The sequence below is a fragment of the Schistosoma haematobium genome, chromosome 4, assembly GCF_000699445.3.
Source record: "Schistosoma haematobium chromosome 4, whole genome shotgun sequence".
NCBI lineage: Eukaryota > Metazoa > Platyhelminthes > Trematoda > Strigeidida > Schistosomatidae > Schistosoma > Schistosoma haematobium.
In genome coordinates, this window is record NC_067199.1 from 14,654,825 (window position 1) to 14,673,897 (window position 19,073).

Sequence of the window (19,073 nt, forward strand, 5' to 3'; positions counted from 1 at the left end):
TCTATTCGTTTCTCATTCTCTTGCTTCCCAACAAAACATCATATTCACATTCTTCTAATGCCGATTATAAGAAGGTGCTTTTAATTATACTTAGGAATCGTCATAATACATTAGGACAAATAAATTGTGTCTGCAGGTAGTTAAACTTCATAAGATCTGAATAAATTTTAGCTTATTTGTTGTTTCGATTTCCAGTAAAAATCTGTTGGTCTTTTGACTAATGAGATAAATTACTTATGTGAAGCTGTATTAATATTTATTAGTAATGAAATTACTTGAACTATTTCAGTCAGTTATCATCAACATAGGGCCCGGTATATATGTTCTGTGACTCATGCTTCCGTACTCCATTAGCGCGACGAGATAAATATAAGATAAAAAACAAAAAAAGATTGAAATAATATTGCGCTAATGATAGTGAGAAAGACTGAACACTGGGAATTCGGTTCGAATGGACAAAATGGAAGGATTACTGGAATTTAGGATCGAGTAAAAAGTAATTCGTAAATGAACTTGTATTATTGTGATCGATCCTGAACCATGTCACTTAGACAGCGTGGTCTGAGTTATTTACCAGGTACAGATCCGTGTACCTTATTCTGAGCTACACTGTTGGTGTAAGATTTAGTGATGCTGCCTGTTTGCCAAAACCAAAGTAGATGTGGAGGGGTTTAATCCTGTGACTTACTGGCTAAAAGTCAAACTTTTTAATTATTGAGCCACCTTTTTACATTTAGATAGCCGACCAATATACGTTGTTGGCATATTTCTTTTATTGTTTATGCTTCGTTGATCTCTCTTAATGGTAGACATTTATCTTGTCAGAAAAACATTACAAAATTATTTAAGCAACAAATAAACACATGGTGAGTGTTACATTCTTATTCAAACAGACGAAAATTAACGTTAAAGTATCTGATCTAATATTGGAATATAGTTAATTGTTTGTTCTAAAACAACATTATGAAAAATGATCAAATCCATTTACTTAATTCTTATAAACTATGTATATTTGTAAATTCACTTGATATTATTTGTTTGTATCTTCCGATTGTTGTTGATACAAACAGATAATATCAAGTGAATTTAAACCTCAGCCCATCGTACAAGCAGGAGGCTATCAGGACTCAGTAGCCAAGTGGATAACGCGATGGTATTTGCAGCGAACGGTACTGGGTTCGAGACCCAGATTAAAAATTGGCTCTGAGATGCACGTACATCCAACTGATGAGTCCTAAATGGGACGAAACGCATGCCTTGGATTCCACTGCTAGCCATCACCTATCTTCGCTTATGTATATTTGTTGTCATAACTATAGAATTTAATTAGAAAGCCAAGTAGTACTTCATATTGATGGAAAACATATGGTAAATATGTACATAATTTACAAACTAACAAAAGAACAATTTAGGAAGTAATCGTAAATCAGTCTACAGGTGTGATTCTCTCAATTTTTCTAGTTTATCTTATGTTTTTCGATAATGTTTTACAGAGATCTTCACAATTTCGCATGCGTATTTCGTTTCAGCTGCACAAAAGCTTTTATTTGATCATTTATTGTTTATACTTTTTGTGTAAAAACATAGGTACACCTGTTTGTACGTCTTCAAATTTTGTATTTATTTTTGTCACAAGCTAATATTATTGTACACCACTGAGCGTTTAACAACTTCCTATTTCGGAACCCCACACTCAAGAACTTCACTTAATGATCACGTCTCATTGTGAGCCAAATAATATCAACCCTACTGAGTTTGGATCTAATGATCCATATTTTGAAATTCAGTCGGTTTGTGATATATATCTGTTTAATACTCCTTGGTTCTCAATAGTTCTCCAGTTGAGATAAGATCATCATGAAGTTCATTTTTGGAATATTTAAAAGTTTTTGCGAAACTAACTTAATTCATTATTTAGTGTACATTGACAGTTTATCGAAATAATCTTCAGTATGATCCCTTTCTCAACAATACATATATGAATTTTCTTTATATACAACGGTTTAATCTTCCACATAACTTCTGTAGTCGTCCTCATAATATGTGTTTACCTCAATTTTGAAGCAAACTTTCACTTCACCGCTGATTTATTTGTTGAAAGTAATTATTACAGTGTAATACTTCCACTTGGCTGGTCATTAGAGGTCATGTTAACTTTTGTTGTTGTAAACCTAGCAAAATAATTTATTGCTTCCCTCTTTACTGTTGACATTTGAGGTTATAAGATGATGGAGATTTGTTGCTCAGGTAGATGATTCTGATAGGGTTTTATTCTCTGAGCTGGTTGGTTTGGTTGTGACATCATCAGCACAAACTCCAGGTAGAAGCGAAGTGTTCGAATTTCTCCACATATGACTCACAGTTTGTCCTGTAGACCTCGATGTTGGTTGGCTATTGTTGACCTGTCATTATTTACTTCTTTATTTTGATGGTATCTCCGATCGGTTTGGTTTTTGGTCCTATATTTGTCCATAATTTTCCTGATTGGTTGATATATTTGGATCGATTTCAATGTGTTGGTTGATTGCCGGCTGATCTGAGTCCCAAGCTGCTAAAAATTCTCTGGTGTTTGCCTCTGTCCAAGATCTCAAAAGTTTTCCAGTCGAATGTGTATCCACATGCATTGATATAAGTGAGGATATGTCGTGGCGTTTGATCGTTAGTTAAATATTCATGAAGGCGAAGACGAAGAGGGCGTCCACTTTGTCCGATGTGTTTTTCGCAGTTGGAACAATTTATTAAGGATGGTCCGTTTTTTGGTTTCTGTATTTGACCTTGTTTCTGATTATGCGTTTGGCTGGTAATTTTTGATAAAGTTGATTGGGTAGCCATTCTTTTGAAAGATGGTCTTCAAGTATTTTTTCTTCATTTTTTCGCACTGTAATTGTGTTGCAGTGTGTACTCGCCCTCTTGAACAGAGTTTACACGCAGTTGATTTTGTGAGATCTTGGGATGTTGCTATTGTAATTGAACCAAGCTTAGCAAAGGAAACTATCCCTGCTTCTCACGAACGACACAAATCTCGCAAAGTACACGAAGCTTCAAAGTCAAAGTTTACTGGAGCTCATCGATTTAGGCTTAACAACATATCTTCAATGAAGGGTCAGAAACTCAACGATAAGACAAGCTTAACTATTTCGATGCCTCCCAGCCCTTCAAGCTAGAGGGAGAAGACCAGGTTTGCAAGAGGGAAAGGTATATTGCACAAGCAACCAAAAGCACGGACAAACCAATGGCATTTAAGGTCCTTTCAAGTGGAAAATACGATCTGAAAGTAAAATTGGACGCTTTTGGCACGACAACCAGAACTTCAAATTTCCAATATAAAATTACAGAAATAAGACGTTTACCAAGTGATTTCTGGGAATCCAGCATCGCCAACTATAATATGTATGAAATATCTTGCGAGGCACAAAATTTTTAAAAGTTTTTTGTACTCTGTAACAGTCTATTAATTAGAAAGTATAATTGTTTCAGTCGTATTTCAGTAATAAGTCTATTTTAAAATGAAAGTAATGCAATAGACTACTTTAAACAATCCTCATCCGACTTTTCGTGAATTCACTGCTGATTTTGGAGTTTTATTTTAAATTTATTTGTCTGACTGACCTCAAACTGTTTTTTGAATATTCACCTCAAAACAAAGAACATTGTAGTATAATTAATTTTCTGAGATCTGATGTTTTTTGATCACCAAATTTTTCCAACCTTTTGTTGTTTGAAAGCTGTTCAGTAAGTTTTATTTTTATGTTTATATTTATCAAAAAACACCAATTTATTGCGTCAAAAATTTTCTACTATTCAGAGTTTTATTTGATAAAATCTTGAGATTAACCTTTAGTTGATAGCTCTAATTTCTTTTCTATTTTTATAGAGAATTCTGAGGAAGTCTTTGGTAGCATGGGATTCTGATGATGATGGACTAATTGAGAATTCAGGCTTTCCTGATCAAACATATGACGTATGGACTGCAAAAGGCTTAACGTAAGTTCCCAATAACACTTACTACACCAGTCCTCATTCCCATGTGAATCATTTTCAGACTTAACAATAAAGTATTTCATTTCTAATAATTTCTAGTGTTTGAAATTAATTAGACGTAATTTGTTTGTCCTCTTTTTTGGAAATTCTCATCTGTATACAATTAAAGTTGATGATAAAACAAAATATCCACCCACTGTCCAGTAGATGTAATTGGTTATCCAGCATTTTCAATTCTTAATGAAGAACTATTTACAAATGGAATGTAATTTTTAAAAACCTCATCTTACTATTTTCAAACTAAAATATATTACTACTCCTATCGTTCTTTTTATAACTAATTAATGATTCATTTCAAACCTTGCAAAATGGTAATTTAAATATTTCTGAAGTTATTGTATGATTTATATTGGTAATCATAACCTGTAAATTTAGACATATTAATGAATTAAGATAGCAGTGAGATTTTTAACATAATTTTTTTCAAATGATGCCTGTAGAATGTTATACAAATGTACTCAATAGTTCATGAATTTGTATATTTATTCACCAGTTACACCTGTTACAGCTCTTGTAAGCTCGTATAGCTGAGAGGTACTAAAGTAGATAAAATAAGGAATAGGTTACTTTTATCACATCGTATCATGTCTTAGCACTGCTAGGCTTACTTGTATAAAATCAATAAAAGAAATTGACTTCTGGAATTTTAAATTTGCTAAATCCTACCATAATAGAAAAGCAGAATAATCAAGTGGTTTTTACATTTTCTTCCTTTCATTTCCGTTTGGTATTACCAACATAGTTCCTTTCGACGAGACTGTAATTTATGGACGAACCAATCAGATTTAGGATAACAGGTCTCGAATTTGGCATGAAATTCATCCATTCATTTGGCTAAATAGCATTTTGGCGTTTTAGCTGATGTCAGTTCGTGATGAAAACCCTAAATCTAGTTCCTAACTTTAACCACCAACTGTAAATCGTAATTTTAATTCCTCACGCTGATATATAACCCTCCTTTAGTTCTAGTTGGTATGTGGACATTCTCAAAGTCACTTTTGCGTCTCTCATAGTCTCACCTTTCTTCCCTCAATTTTATGGAGCTGAAAAATGTTTCCCTTGATCTTCATACGTAACATAATTCTACAAGGCTGATGTGTGTACCGACAGTTTCATTAATCGAAAACAAGTTTTAATTGAACAGGCCATTTGGATTTGCATAGATTCTTATATGATCATAGAGATCAATGAAATCTCAGTTTGGAAAGTTCGCTTGGGATTTTCGGATACATATTGTGTCCAGTTATCGTATCTGAATTCTTGTCAACGTTTATGTACGTAACAACAAAATTAATTATCTTATACCATAACCTGCAATAACTGAGAGTAATAGAGTGCAATAATCAGATTCCTCACAATATTTGTTATGTGTGATAAAACCACACTGTTTGATATATCAGTTTAAGGTGTGGATATTTTTTAGAGAGCGATGGTTGTTTTATCGAAAACTTACATTTACGCTGACTTTAGTTGTTTGAGGTGTATGTTACGCATAACTAATCATTACTTACTTCGAATTGTGATGGCTAGATCCAAATTATGACATATTGGACCATACGCATTCATTTCTTACGTCCTCAGTCCGTGACCCCTCCGTACATATATGTTGTTTGTTCTATTACATACATATTTTTGTTGATTTTATTTTTTCAGGTTTGTTTCGAGATGTGAATGCCTAGTTTGACACATTATCGTACAAAGTTATACTTTTTTATTGTTCTTTCAAAATGTGGAGGTCTATCTGGATAATTTGCTACAAACGAGTTCACTAACGCACCTACTTATCCGTGATTATTAGTAGTATAGTATGCAGTCTTAGAAAATTTAGAGATATCGACTTCAGATCGTTATACTTCATGTGCCACTTTATCTAACAGAAACTAAAAAGGATCATCGATGTGTAGGAACGGTTGATTTAGTTTCAGAGCCGGACACTGAAATATCTAGCAAACTGTTCAAATGGTTTGTTATTTTTCAAAAATATGAATGAATAACTGTTGGATTGTGTGAACTCTGAAGATGTCTGATTCATCCTGAACGAAATTAATAGCTCTACCAGACATTTATATTTTGGAATATTGGTAGGTTTCGATGTGATTTCTACGAGGTCATTCAATTATAAAACCTTGTGTTTAGCTACCTTTCAGCCTGATTATAAGACACACCACCTGTATTTTCTAGCCTTTTTAATTCCCCTATTATGGGAATGATTTTTAGGAGGACTATGGTGTTGTTTTGTTCATCTCGGTGACTGTTTCAGTCATGAAGCCTTAATCGTCTTGCCATAAATGATTATGAAGATAGATTTCAATTGAATGAAAATTCATTGTACTTATATAAAATGTGACTAATTGTTATTAGTAAATCTGATGCCGGTTTCAGACATGTATTTGAATTATTTTTTAAATCTAGAATCAACATATTTTTGGGTGTTTTTAGCACACCAAACTTTCAAGAGAGTCGTTTTCCTCTTTCTCTTTTAGTAAAATAGCTGTTTCAAGCATTCGTATGACGTATCCGCTCCTTTATGTGTCACATTTAATTTCATGAGCTTTTATTCCACACATCAAACGTAACCGTTGTTAATATTATAGCTTTCGGGATATTTTGGAACAATACATAGTGTTCTTGTATGTCTAACTTATTCGTAATTACTTAGATACGAACTATTTAAATGATTGACAGGATTTTACTCGTTTGAGTATTTTTGTGTATAGTTAACGTTTTGAGTTGACTATACTGTAACATCAGGCATAACTGACACTTTTGTAACTGAATTAAATATTATTTGAGTTTTTTAATGCTTTTGTACCATTCTTTAGTGCTTACACTGGTGGCATATGGCTCTCTTGTTTATATGCTACATTTGATATGCTCTCTTGGTGTTTAAAAAGTGATTCACCTGTATATGATCAAATAGTTAATAATACAGATGATACTCAACGTTCTTGGAGTGAAGTTAAAGATGAAATTCAAGCGTTATTCACTAAAGCACGTGATTCATACAATGCCAAACTATGGACAGGTAGGTAGTTTTAATTTTCAAGTAAAATAATTTCTCTACTTTACTGAAGAAAAATATTCGATCTAAAGTGGTTGTTAGTTAGTCTTAACTAAATACTCTTTACACTGTCAAGCTGTATGACTATCATAACTCATCTGTATTGTTGTTTGTGATTATGCAACTTGAGTAGTAGACTTATGATTTATAAATTACTTAATTCCAAAAATAGTACCACCTACAGAGTGTATATATTACTGTACACCTGTTTGTATTCATAACTAAGAATTGTGATTAGTTAAGGGATTATCTTTAAAGATTCATGTATTGAACGTGAAGTTTTTTAAGACTTTAATTTAATGTATTTCTAGTTCTCTGCTAATCACTGTATTTTAAAATCATATTTTTACCACAGAAAATGTCTTTAACATACTGACTTACCTTTCTTATTCATTTATTCTTTATGATTTAGTGTGTATAAAATCTAGACTAATATGGTAGGTATCATCACCACGATTTGACTTGATAATTTCAAATAAATTGAGCATTGGTTAGATTGTTATCAATAAAAATAATGTACTTGTAACATCCCAGTTAGTAGGAAAATCAAATTGTGTTATTTGCAAATTAGAGAGGTCATTTAATAAAGTTCAGAGTGATTTGGAGTAAAGTGTCCAGTCACAATTAGCATAATAGTAATATAGCAAAAATGAAAATGCAAAAAATCGTGTGAATAAAATGCATAGTAGGAGAATTTCATCTTGTCGATTGAGATAATAATGATAATAATAATAATATTGCTGTGTGAATATAATATGTAATAAAAGGGGGGTTATCATGGTAATTACGATAAATAAATAAAAAGATTTCATGTCAATTGAGAATGATGAATATGAAGATTAAGATAGATGTCATAAAAAAAACAGGAAGGGGGGTAAGGGATTTATAATATTCAGTTTATGTATCCGGTGATTAAATAGTATAGTTGCTTTGGCGGTAAGATATAACTAAGAAACGATATGTCTGTTTTCAGTTCTAGAAACGTCTAAGGAAAGTCTTAAATAGACGCAAGAAGTCCGGGTTTTATTTTCTAACATATGAAGAGATCACGCTTATTGTTCTGGATAATAATCACTGCGTAAAAATTACATGTCTTTTATATATAGAAGGCAATAATTTTACAAAAATATAAATCCTATCCAATAGTTTACAAAAATCTCCAGAAGTAATCGACTTCCGTTCCTCTGTCAATAAAATAAAATGAAATGCTGAAGTATGTTTAGCAAGTGTAGTTGGTGTGTTCACTGCTGCAGTCAGAAAAAGATATGTAAAAGACAGATTGAATGTGATTCAACACATCAGTCTATCTTTTATTCGTTGACATGTAAGCTATCGGTAACTATCCATACCCTGTACTAAAAACAGAAATCAAGCTTCATCTACACCAATGAACATCTTGTGAACTTGACGGATTCCTCTCTTATTGATAACTTCTGGACAATCCATTACAAAGTTATATTAAATCTGTTCAAGGATTCCGACATGTATATATAGTCGAAACATTTGAAATCTGTGGTTTAAACCTGAGCGTGTCGACCGCTTCACTTATCTTGGAAGTCTCATCAGCCCTTGTGGTCTGGTGTGTGACGAAATCTCAGCACGGATACAGAAGGCTCGACTAGCTTTTACCAACTTGCGTCATTTATGGCGTAGGCGAGATATCCTTCTATCAAACAAAGGACGGGTTTACTGCGCAGCAGTTTGTTCCGTCCTACTTTATTGCAGTGAAACATGGCCGGTAAGAGTAGAGGATATTCGTAGGTTACTAGTATTTGATCATAGGTGTCTTCGAAACATTGCTCGTATATCCTGGGACCATCGAGTAAGTAACGCAGTTGTTAGGAAACGGGTACTACGTAAGGATGGCAAATCAATTGATGAAGTAGTGAAACTTCATCAGTTGAGATGGCTGGGACACGTGTTACGTATGCCCAACCACCGACGTGCGATGTTTTATGGTGTTGGAGTAGGTTGGAAGAAAGTTAGGGGCGGCCAGACCAAAACATGACACAAATCCATGAAGTCACTGACAAGTGGATTGATCCATGTTGGCAGGTGTAGACTACTTGGTTGGGGACAGCGAGATGATAGCAACCGATGGTTAGAGACCCTGAATGACATGGCTCAAAATCGTTTGCAATGGCGCAGGTGCATCCACTCTTTGTGTTATCCTAAATTCTAATCTTCTGAATTCTTCATGTCCTTTATTTTATTTCTAAATTTATTTCACTGTATTATACTCCTTGAGTAACATCTTCAAACCGCGATCTTACCGATTACTGCTCATACTCTTACTACCTCTCCCACTGGGATTTGAATCGACCACTGCATCTCTGTGCTAATGTGGTATGGCAACTCGAACTGATGTACGTACGTACGAAATTCTACGTTGTTACTGACTGACTGATTTAAACCCTACTTTTGTGCTCAAAACAGTATACGTGAGCTGTTTTTTCTCACACATACACCAACATGGAGTGAGGCTGGACGCGATGTATTAGGGAACAATAGTGAATCAGTTGATGAGGTTGCAAGTCTTCAACTGAGATGGTTCGGCAACGTGTTGCGTATGCCTGAACTCCGATTATGACAATGCGCAATGCTGACTAGTGTTGGAGACAGTTGGACGGAAGTCAGGGCTGCCAAACTAAAACGTGGCATCAGTCAGTATATACTCTCTATCTCCCCTTAAACTGTGAGATTAAAATTGCTTTATATCTTTCTTCCTACGAACTAATTTTTATTTCCTGTACTATCTCCTTATACACAATCTTCCTTTTATATATTACTACCACTAAAGTAACTACTTGTATGAATTCGGTGTTCATCTTATTGTGCTAATGAAGTATGGCAACTTGGACCGATACATATATGTCCTACTTTGTAGCTGACTGACATGGAGTTTCACATTTACGTAAAATCACTTTCTTATGTAGTCAATCATAAAGAAAATAGTATATACTCTATCGACCGATATTATATTCGGTAAGGTGTATACAACTTTAATCATTAAAAGAAAAGATCTTACGATCATGTTCTAATGTTTGTTGTATTAGCACGTATATGTAGTTCGTGCAAATACTATTACTAACAGTATTAGTAGTAGCATTACTATTATTATTATAGCGATTGGTAACTGTGAATCATTTCTTTTAACCATGGAATTATATGGTTAAGAAATTTTAAGGAATGTGTAGCATAAAAATACTTGCTTGTAGTCTTCTAAGCTAATTAAATCACCGTAAATAATAATTGAATAGTACTACTGACAGTAATTTATTATAATTCAGTGAAGATGAAAATTTCGGATTAAGCAGGTCATAGCTATCTGCTCTTTTATGTTAAATGATCAATACATAACGTTCACTAACAGCGAGCAATATGAATCTTCTCTATTACCAACATTTTACTCAAATTATAGTTTTTTTTAAATGTCAGAACTGTTTATTATTTCACTATTACCAACCTGATTGTGTTATACATATTTGTAACGTAGATTTTATTATTACTAGTTAAGAAAAACTATTATAAATTGCGGCGTGATTTTACAATCTAACTGTTAAAATTTATCTATCAGTGTTCAATGATACTTCTAGTAGTAGTCACTTTCGAATCAAAGTGTTTCCTGTTAACTGAAATTTCAAAATAATTCCTTATTACATGAAATTAAACACTGGGTTGATGTTATCTTCTTGTTCCAAATTAAAGCTGGAAAAAAATGTAATGAATGATTGAGTATAATAACAGAGTTAGAAGGTTTAGATATCCTTCAAGGATCAAAGTTTACACGAGTAAATGAGAAAAGATTCTAGTAATATCGCACTGTTTTAGTGTGAGTTTCTATAAGTTCATAAACTGGCTTTTGAATAAAGAATATAACCCCTATGTAATATGAGTTCTCACACGTTTTGATGTAATAAGAAAGATTGGTCTGACAGAACTACCCTAATCTCATTTCAGCTTATACGATGGTCAAGTCCTAATACTCGTATTGAGGCACTTTAACGTTGTTTGCCTTTGTTTTACAGTAATCAGTCTTATTTACTGAATCCGCTTAAATATTTATGAAATAAAATGAGCCAATTCCTCCCACTATTTATGTTAAGTTCACATAACCTCCTATTGTCTTAGTAAAGCTGTAGTGAACAAGGGCACCAGTGGCGAAAATTCGAATGTATTTGGAAGGAAATTACAGTTGTTAATAAAATCTAACAACCATATAGTAAATGCTCAATTTGCAAAATGACTATCAATTGTTTCAAAATGACTCAGACTTCATTGTTCTTGCATTTGCATACAAACTGCATTCTGTTTCCATTCTTTACTGCTTGGTCCTCTTGTCTCTGCTGCTATACATTCTGTTCCTGAGTAACGTCATATACTACTTATGTCAATATAAGTAGCACACACCGCAAGACTACTTCCTGTTTGCATGATGTAAAATACAACAATGCTTCTCCTAGTTACAAACCGATTAAGTGACTATACGTTTTCAACATTAAGGTGACATGAAATTTCTTCGAGTAGCACATCTACGCCATTGCTGTATGCTGTTTTTGACTTGTATCAAAAATGCTACTAGATGCATGGTTACTAATGGATGATAGAATCTAGATTCTTGGCTCATAGTATTTCATAAAGTCTGATTTTTCGTCTACCATTAAAGGTCCAGTTAATATCGATGATCAATAAATAAAGGTAGTCAAAGGATGCCACTTCATTGGTAAGTTTGCTGATGTATTTCTTTTCAGGTTAGGAGTTTCAAACTTTTCTCTCTTTTTACTCTTAAGGTTCGTATTACGCTTTCCAAACACACTGTACTCGTAGACGTGAAGTTATTATGGCCGGTCAGTTAAGCGGATATTGGTTTTCCCGTATCACTGGAGTTCCGCCGAACTTGGTATGTTTCGGAAAGTAAAATTAACCGTCACTTGCTAAGGAAATCACATTTAGCATTAAGTCTCATCGTGACTATGTTAACTTAGGACCATTGAAATCTCAGTAACTGGGAACCAATCTATCAATAAAGAGCAGTAGACTTTAAATCGAATCGATTCCTAGTCGTACAAACTGTCCATTTATTTCGTGATAACTGTTTGCTTTCATGTATTTAGATATTTTTGATGCTTCCGATGTGTGCGTAAAATGTAGTGTTAGAGGGATTTGGTTTTACAAAAAACATGATGTACGTTGTGATACAGAACATTTGTAGCTCAGAATGAGGATTTCAGTGTTTTGTTCTTTGAACTGGATGGTTTAGTCAACAGGTAAGTGATGAACAACTGATAAACGACAGTCCAGATTAGAGGTGAGGACTTTCCATGTAATCATACAAAAAATCGACATATATTTATAGACAAGATTTAACCAAATTCCAAATCAACGGAATAGGTTGTTAGTGAATTGTGAAAATGTCTAATAGCTCTCTTCCTCTTGGAATGTGTACTGATGATGTTTAAAAGGAAAGTGAAGGCTTCATAATCAAACCACTCAGTTCAGAGAATAAATCACTTACAAGATCTACAAAGTGAATGTACAGGAGCAATATGCAACATGACACATGGACAACGTTCCAACGAAATACTCATTAACCTTACAAAAGCCAGTTAATAGTTTTTTTTTATACTCTTTCGTATATGCTTATTTATTTATTTAAACACATAAATATTGGTACAAAGGGGCACTGAATACAAATGCGCCACATAGGTCACTTGACTAGTCTGTGGGGTATGATACTTCCTGGGTGCCCAAACCGAAGCAGGTGGTTTCCTTGGGGGACCACACCTGGAACCTTTGACCTAAAGGTCTGATCCGCAAGGCAGTGGAGTAACGTCAGGAGATATAGTCCCATGGTAGCCAGTAACCAATAACTGGTTCATATTCCATTTGTCCCTTCAGGATCCTGGAGTCCACCTTTGGTTTGGAGTCGGTTTTCCAACCCCCAAGTGGACTCTCCGTGTCTACCGACCCGGTTAAAGAGCCGGACATTCTCTTCTCGTCCTCTCATTTTCATAAACAAAAGCGGTGCCACGAGAAGGCAGTGGCTGTATACGCGTGGCCATGGGAGAGTTTAACTAAATACGAACATTGATATAGATCACCAGGTTACTTGAAATATTAAATCAAATGAAACAGTTAAGATATAGCGTTGTTGAGTAACTTCGTGTTATGATGTACTATTACAAAGTTTATGCCCCCTTTCTTATAGTTTGTGGAATTATGAAGATAGCAGAACCATATGACTATTTCAGGTAAAGTGATATACTTCTAAGAAAGCAGGGTGGGAGTTCTGAACTAACCTAAATTTCTGGGAATCTCTGTAGTGCTATTATTGTAACTCTTCTTAGCTTGAGGAACATAACTAAAACTCCAATTCAAGTTTTTGTTAAACCGTTTAAAAAAGTGAGCTGCGTCGATACTATGAATCTTATTTTATCCATTGGCATTCATGACTCTACTGTAGGCTATTTTTTATTCTTTGGGTCCTTATACGATAACTAACATTAGCAAAAGCTCAAATGTTCCGTCGAAATAATTCGTGTTCTTTTTTTCTTCAGATTTTACCCAAAAATCATGTAGTGAAAACCCTACAGACAATTTCGAATTGCAATTGGCATGGTATAGAAAATGGTACTATAGGTGCAATTAACGGTTGTCGTCCAGTCTGTAAACCTGACCTTAGTAGTATTCAGGCAGAAGAATTCTGGGTCGGTGTGAACTATTCACTTTCTGCTCTTATGATAGCCGAGGTATGGACCGGCTTAATAGTTGTTATTTCAAAAATTTGTTTCCTCGTTAATCTTTAGTATGTTACGTTGCATTGATGAATTCTCATTACTTCTAGTTCACATCAAAGTCATGCGAAACCTTTGATGTATAAATCACACTATTTCCTACCTTGATTAGTCAGTTGAGTAAGATCTCTGTGTACCACACAATTTTATCATTTGATTCTTAAAGTTCATTGACGTATTGTTTGAATATAATAGTCAAAATTCATAATTGAATCTACCTAGTGGACATTCAGTTGTTTCATAATATAGAGTAAGTTAACTTCTTTATACAAATCTATCATTAAGTGGAAAGACTGATCCTTTTTAATCTAGCTAATTATCCACCTTCCTCTATTTGAATATATTTACGTGCATGTTGTACTTTTTTTTTACAATGAATACTATAGTATTGATGACAAAGATATTTCTTCGCTAGTTGACTTGCTAATCTTTCGTCAGGATAGTGTTTTAAAGTCGATTTTTGAAAGTTAGTTTCGAAAATTAATGACAAGTATGTCTTATTACAGGAGCATTCGCAATTATCGTAGTCTTTGTATACAATGATAATAATTTTGTACTATGACACTACGGGGAATGTGTTTATTTCATATGCTTGTAAGCAATATAAAAAATTAACGTCTTCAGTTTATTCAGTATTGTTGGTTAGACAAATTCAATTTTCCAGATGCATTTTAACCAATTAAATGTATTAACCATATGCCTTTGGTGCTTATCTACATGTTAACAATATCCTACTCACCATATCGTAATCTCTATAATAGGATTTCATGTAGTTGTAGAATGCTAGCGATATAGTTAAAGAGCTTGAATTTCAGCCAGTAGGCGACAGATTCGAACCCCATTTCAGCTATAGTGATTTCAGTGACTAATTAGTATCACTAGCCCCTTACACAACAAAATACATGGTAAAATTTATGTGCTTGTTAAATGAGCTGCACTTCAATAGAATCCAAGTAAAGAACAGAAATCTATTGTAAAAAGGACATATGAGATCGGAGAATGTTAAGCATCGAATGATATGACGTACGAAATGTAGAGAAAGATAACAAACGAATGTATCTGCGACTGCCTTAACCCAGTATATACAACTACAGCTCAAACTTTATTCTGCTACTCTACTTCTGGAAATGTCCATCTGCCGACACCGCTCGGTCCGACAGTCTTGAAGTTATGTCGAGAAAAGCGGACTGTTTATCATCCTTACATTTATGTACGTGAAGTCAGCCTAAAGTTGTTTAGTAATCATTTTACTTTTTTTTCTGTGTTAGGGGATGATTAACGAGGGATTGGCTCTCGGCGAAAAATGCTACAACACTATTTACAATCTTTACGGATTGCAATACCAAACACCTGAAGCATACATGTCCGATGGTCGTTTTCGTTGTCCTGGATATATGCGTGCATTGGCTATTTGGAGTATTCAACAGGCATTAGAATTCACCAACATATACAAATACTCAGATGCTTCAAAATTTAGTGCTACATTTACAGACATTTAGGCTTGAAATAGTAAAGATAATTCAATAAGCAAACAATTGTACCTAAATTTATACTGTTAGCCATACTGATCCTTTGTTAACTTGTTTGTTACATTTCGAGTACTTTATTTTTTATGATTACTCTGCTCCTACATTAGGGAAAAATAGATCGTTATAGTTATTTTACTTTTTTTTCTTTTATATATAGTTATGGAGATTTGTCTAAGTGACTTTCTTCAAATCCTGCTTCTTTCTATATTCTGTCGAGAACAATTTCGATAACTTTTCTATTTTAAAATTTATAACGTAAAGGTAAAACATTTATTTTATTTACTAAGTATTACATTTCCATATATATATATATTGCTTTTCCAGATTGTTTTCGTAGACAAAGCCTTCATTGTCAATATAGTGTATATTTTGTGTGTTAATCAAGAAAATAATTACTCCAAGTATATTAACTGAATGTGATCGGTTATTGGCTAATAAACAGAGCGTTACTAGCAAAACTTAGGGAGCTGTTCCTAACAACTAGTTGTAACAAGAATAACTGTATTGTATATATATATTTCTAATGTAATTTGGACTTGTGTTAGTGGCGGAGTTCATTCCAGCAACAACATCGTGATGATGATTTAACTGTATTTGCTGTCGTAAAGAATAACTCGTACAAAACATTGCTTTGCTCATTGTATTCCGTTGAAACAGGTGAGCATTACTGTAACTGTTTGATATACTCTTCCGAATTTATCTAGTTCCTGAAAGAGTATTCATTTTCATGAGTCTGTAACTGCAACTTTGATTGTATACTGTTGTGTTCTTTTTTAACAATGAGAGCTTTTCCATCATGGTAAACTCTCAGACCGAATGTACGCTGTACTCAAGGCCAGACTCAACGTTTTATTGTCCTTCACGGAGCTTTGTCTTTTAACATCCTTTTAAAACTAGATATGCATTCAAGTGAGAAACAGTATAGGAACTCAGGGAGGAAGCAGTCCGTTTTACCTTTCCTAGGCCCTTGAAGTGACCTACTAGTGCTATATAACTGCTTGACTGCGCATCTTTATAACTTGTCTGACGCATATCTAACTGGCATTCAGTAGGTGTAACACTACGTCAATGTCGAATACACTTTGGTGTACACTCATTGAAAGTAAGGGATAAGGTCTTTGATGTTAACTTAAGTCAGATAATCATGGAAGGATAGTTGCATGCTCTAAATTGCTGTCAACAAAAATGTAGAAACTTATTGCGAATTTCGTTCCGTCGGGCTGCTATTTAGATAATGGGAACCAGGTTCAAATTTCAGAATAATAAATTTAAGTAAACACTTGTGAGAACTTATTCGTACTCGTGCTTCTTATGTGTTGAGTGCTTAATTACTGAATAAAAATTAGATTTCTTATTAATAGAAGGCAATTTAATCATTCTTCACGTATTAATCTATCTTCGTCATTTTTTGGCCCTACGTATATAAACAACATAGTATTACACGGAGATGCTGACAAGATTTTTTGAAGTTTTTCAGCTAAAAACAGTCAGTAAAGTCGGCAGGTGTCTTTGGAAACTGTTACGAATCAAACAAGATGTTTGAATTTAGGTGGTATATGTATGTAGCAACTATTCGATCACAAAACTCGAGGCATCTGTCCCCTGTATATCTCCCGAGTGAGTAATCTACAAGTAGGGGGTTAGTTGTTAGGCAGAATTGGTAATTTGTTTGGCGTCTCACAAACCATTACCGATCGTAGTGAATGGTGTATGTGTTACACATACCTATCACGAGACGTAATGTTGACGTAGAGTGTGTTCGAAGCCGACAGACATCAGTCTATGAAATCACTAGCTTCCATAGAGTTGCATTGATAAGTGTGGACTCCTCGCTTGGGATCAATAGGATAACTACCGGGTAATATGGCCTCAAGCTGTTGACAGATGAATTCATACTTTATCTCCACCTAAATCTTTAATTTAATTTCAACCTCACTTGTTTTTTTCGAACCATACTTTTTATGTTCACCTATTCACACTAGTGGATGTTGACATTTCCCTATTTTTAAGATTGAGTGCTAAGAGCTGGTGTCGAGAAATCTCACGCTGCAGACTGCGCTTGAAATAGGCCTGAAAGCTATCCTGCTACACTTGGTCTTTTATAAAAACATCTGACCAGTTTATCACTGATTCAACTGAGTATGGCAACCGTGATATGAGTGCTTACATTTTGAATCTCAAAGATTTGTTCAAGTGCTAGTAATTCTATGAATGGTACTAGTGGTCAAACAATGTGCACGTTTACTATTACGTCAATCGTAATAAGAAGTGCCTATGACAACAAGCAAGATAGGTAGCTGGAAAATAGTGGTAACTGTGGCACTTATTTTTCTCAGCTAATAAAGCACCAAGACAACTAGACGCAGATAACTTCATGATTCATACGACACTATTCGCAATATATTCTTAGGATGTAAAGACCCTCATTACTTTCTAATCTTAACTTCCGACTCAATGAAAACCTATTACTAACTCGTACGTAGAGCCGAACTACTTTCATACTTTATATAATATTCCAGCCATAGATTTTTGTACTCAACTTCTGTTCAAAACGAAATCGGCAAAACAGGACTGGTCTATTAATTACTGGCTGGAAGCTTTAGTCGATAAGCAACTGATGCAACTATTTCTGATGTTCTTTCGTCATATCCACAGTGCGAAAAAGCATACGATAAGGGGATTCAAGTGATTCTCAGGAAACACGAAATCGGGTTGAAGGAAGATTGAGATCTTCAGACTTGAAAGAGAAACTGGGAGCTGACAAAGATGAATATCGGCAAACATTCGCCAAAACTAATAATAATTCTTTTAGTCAATCATGGTCAAGGTGGGACCTAGTCAGATCTGCATCATCCGAGTTACCGCCTCAAAGCGCACTTGGATTCTCTAATATAGAGGACGGTCGCTAAGTAGTGTAGTCCAAGCCGATCATGAAGATAATTTGGACCAACAAACCAGTGAAACATTATCGGTTGAAACGGTCATATATTAAATCTATGTATGCTGATCGGTATCACGATTTACCATTTACTTTACTATCTAATCGGATATGTCGAGAAAGTTGACGAGTGGAGCATTTTTCAGCTACAACGTAGGACATATATGTATCGGTCCAAGTTGCCATACTTCATTAGCACAATAAGATGAACACCGAATTCATACAAGTAGTTACTTTAGTGGTAGTAATATATAAAAGGAAGATTGTGTATAAGGAGATAGTACAGGAAATAAAAATTAGTTCGTAGGAAGAAAGATATAAAGCAATTTTAATCTCACAGTTTAAGGGGAGATAGAGAGTATATACTGACTGATGCCACGTTTTAGTTTGGCAGCCCTGACTTCCGTCCAACTGTCTCCAACACTAGTCAGCATTGCGCATTGTCATAATCGGAGTTCAGGCATACGCAACACGTTGCCGAACCATCTCAGTTGAAGATTTGCAACCCCATCAACTGATTTACCATCATTCCCTGCGTCTAACCTCACTATTACTTATCCGGTGATCCCAGCAAATGCCAGTAATATTTCTAAGACAAATACTAGTAACTTACGACTTCTACACTTAATGACCACGTTTCGCAGCCATAAAGTAGAACAGAACGAACTGCCGAGCAGTATACTCGTCCGTCTCTTGATAGACAGATATCT

General features: G+C 34.5%; 1 protein-coding gene across 4 annotated transcripts in view; it reads left to right on the forward strand.

The window, feature by feature from the left end:
- Positions 1-15,827, forward strand: part of GBA2_1 (Non-lysosomal glucosylceramidase) — a 31,233-nt gene extending 15,406 nt beyond the window's left edge. Inside the window, exons 11-15 of one of the 4 annotated variants that reach the window (XM_051215758.1) lie at positions 3,875-3,984; positions 5,695-7,066; positions 11,893-12,002; positions 13,660-13,851; positions 15,165-15,582. In XM_051215758.1, coding sequence (XP_051066296.1) covers positions 3,875-3,984; positions 5,695-5,725 — 141 coding nt within the window. In that variant the 3' untranslated portion in view covers positions 5,726-7,066; positions 11,893-12,002; positions 13,660-13,851; positions 15,165-15,582. Of the gene's footprint in view, positions 1-3,874; positions 4,353-5,694; positions 7,067-11,892; positions 12,003-13,659; positions 13,852-15,164 lie in introns of those variants that run through there. The other 3 variants (XM_051215760.1, XM_051215761.1, XM_051215759.1) reach the window with 3 other exon arrangements.
- The last annotated feature ends 3,246 nt before the right edge of the window (positions 15,828-19,073 follow it).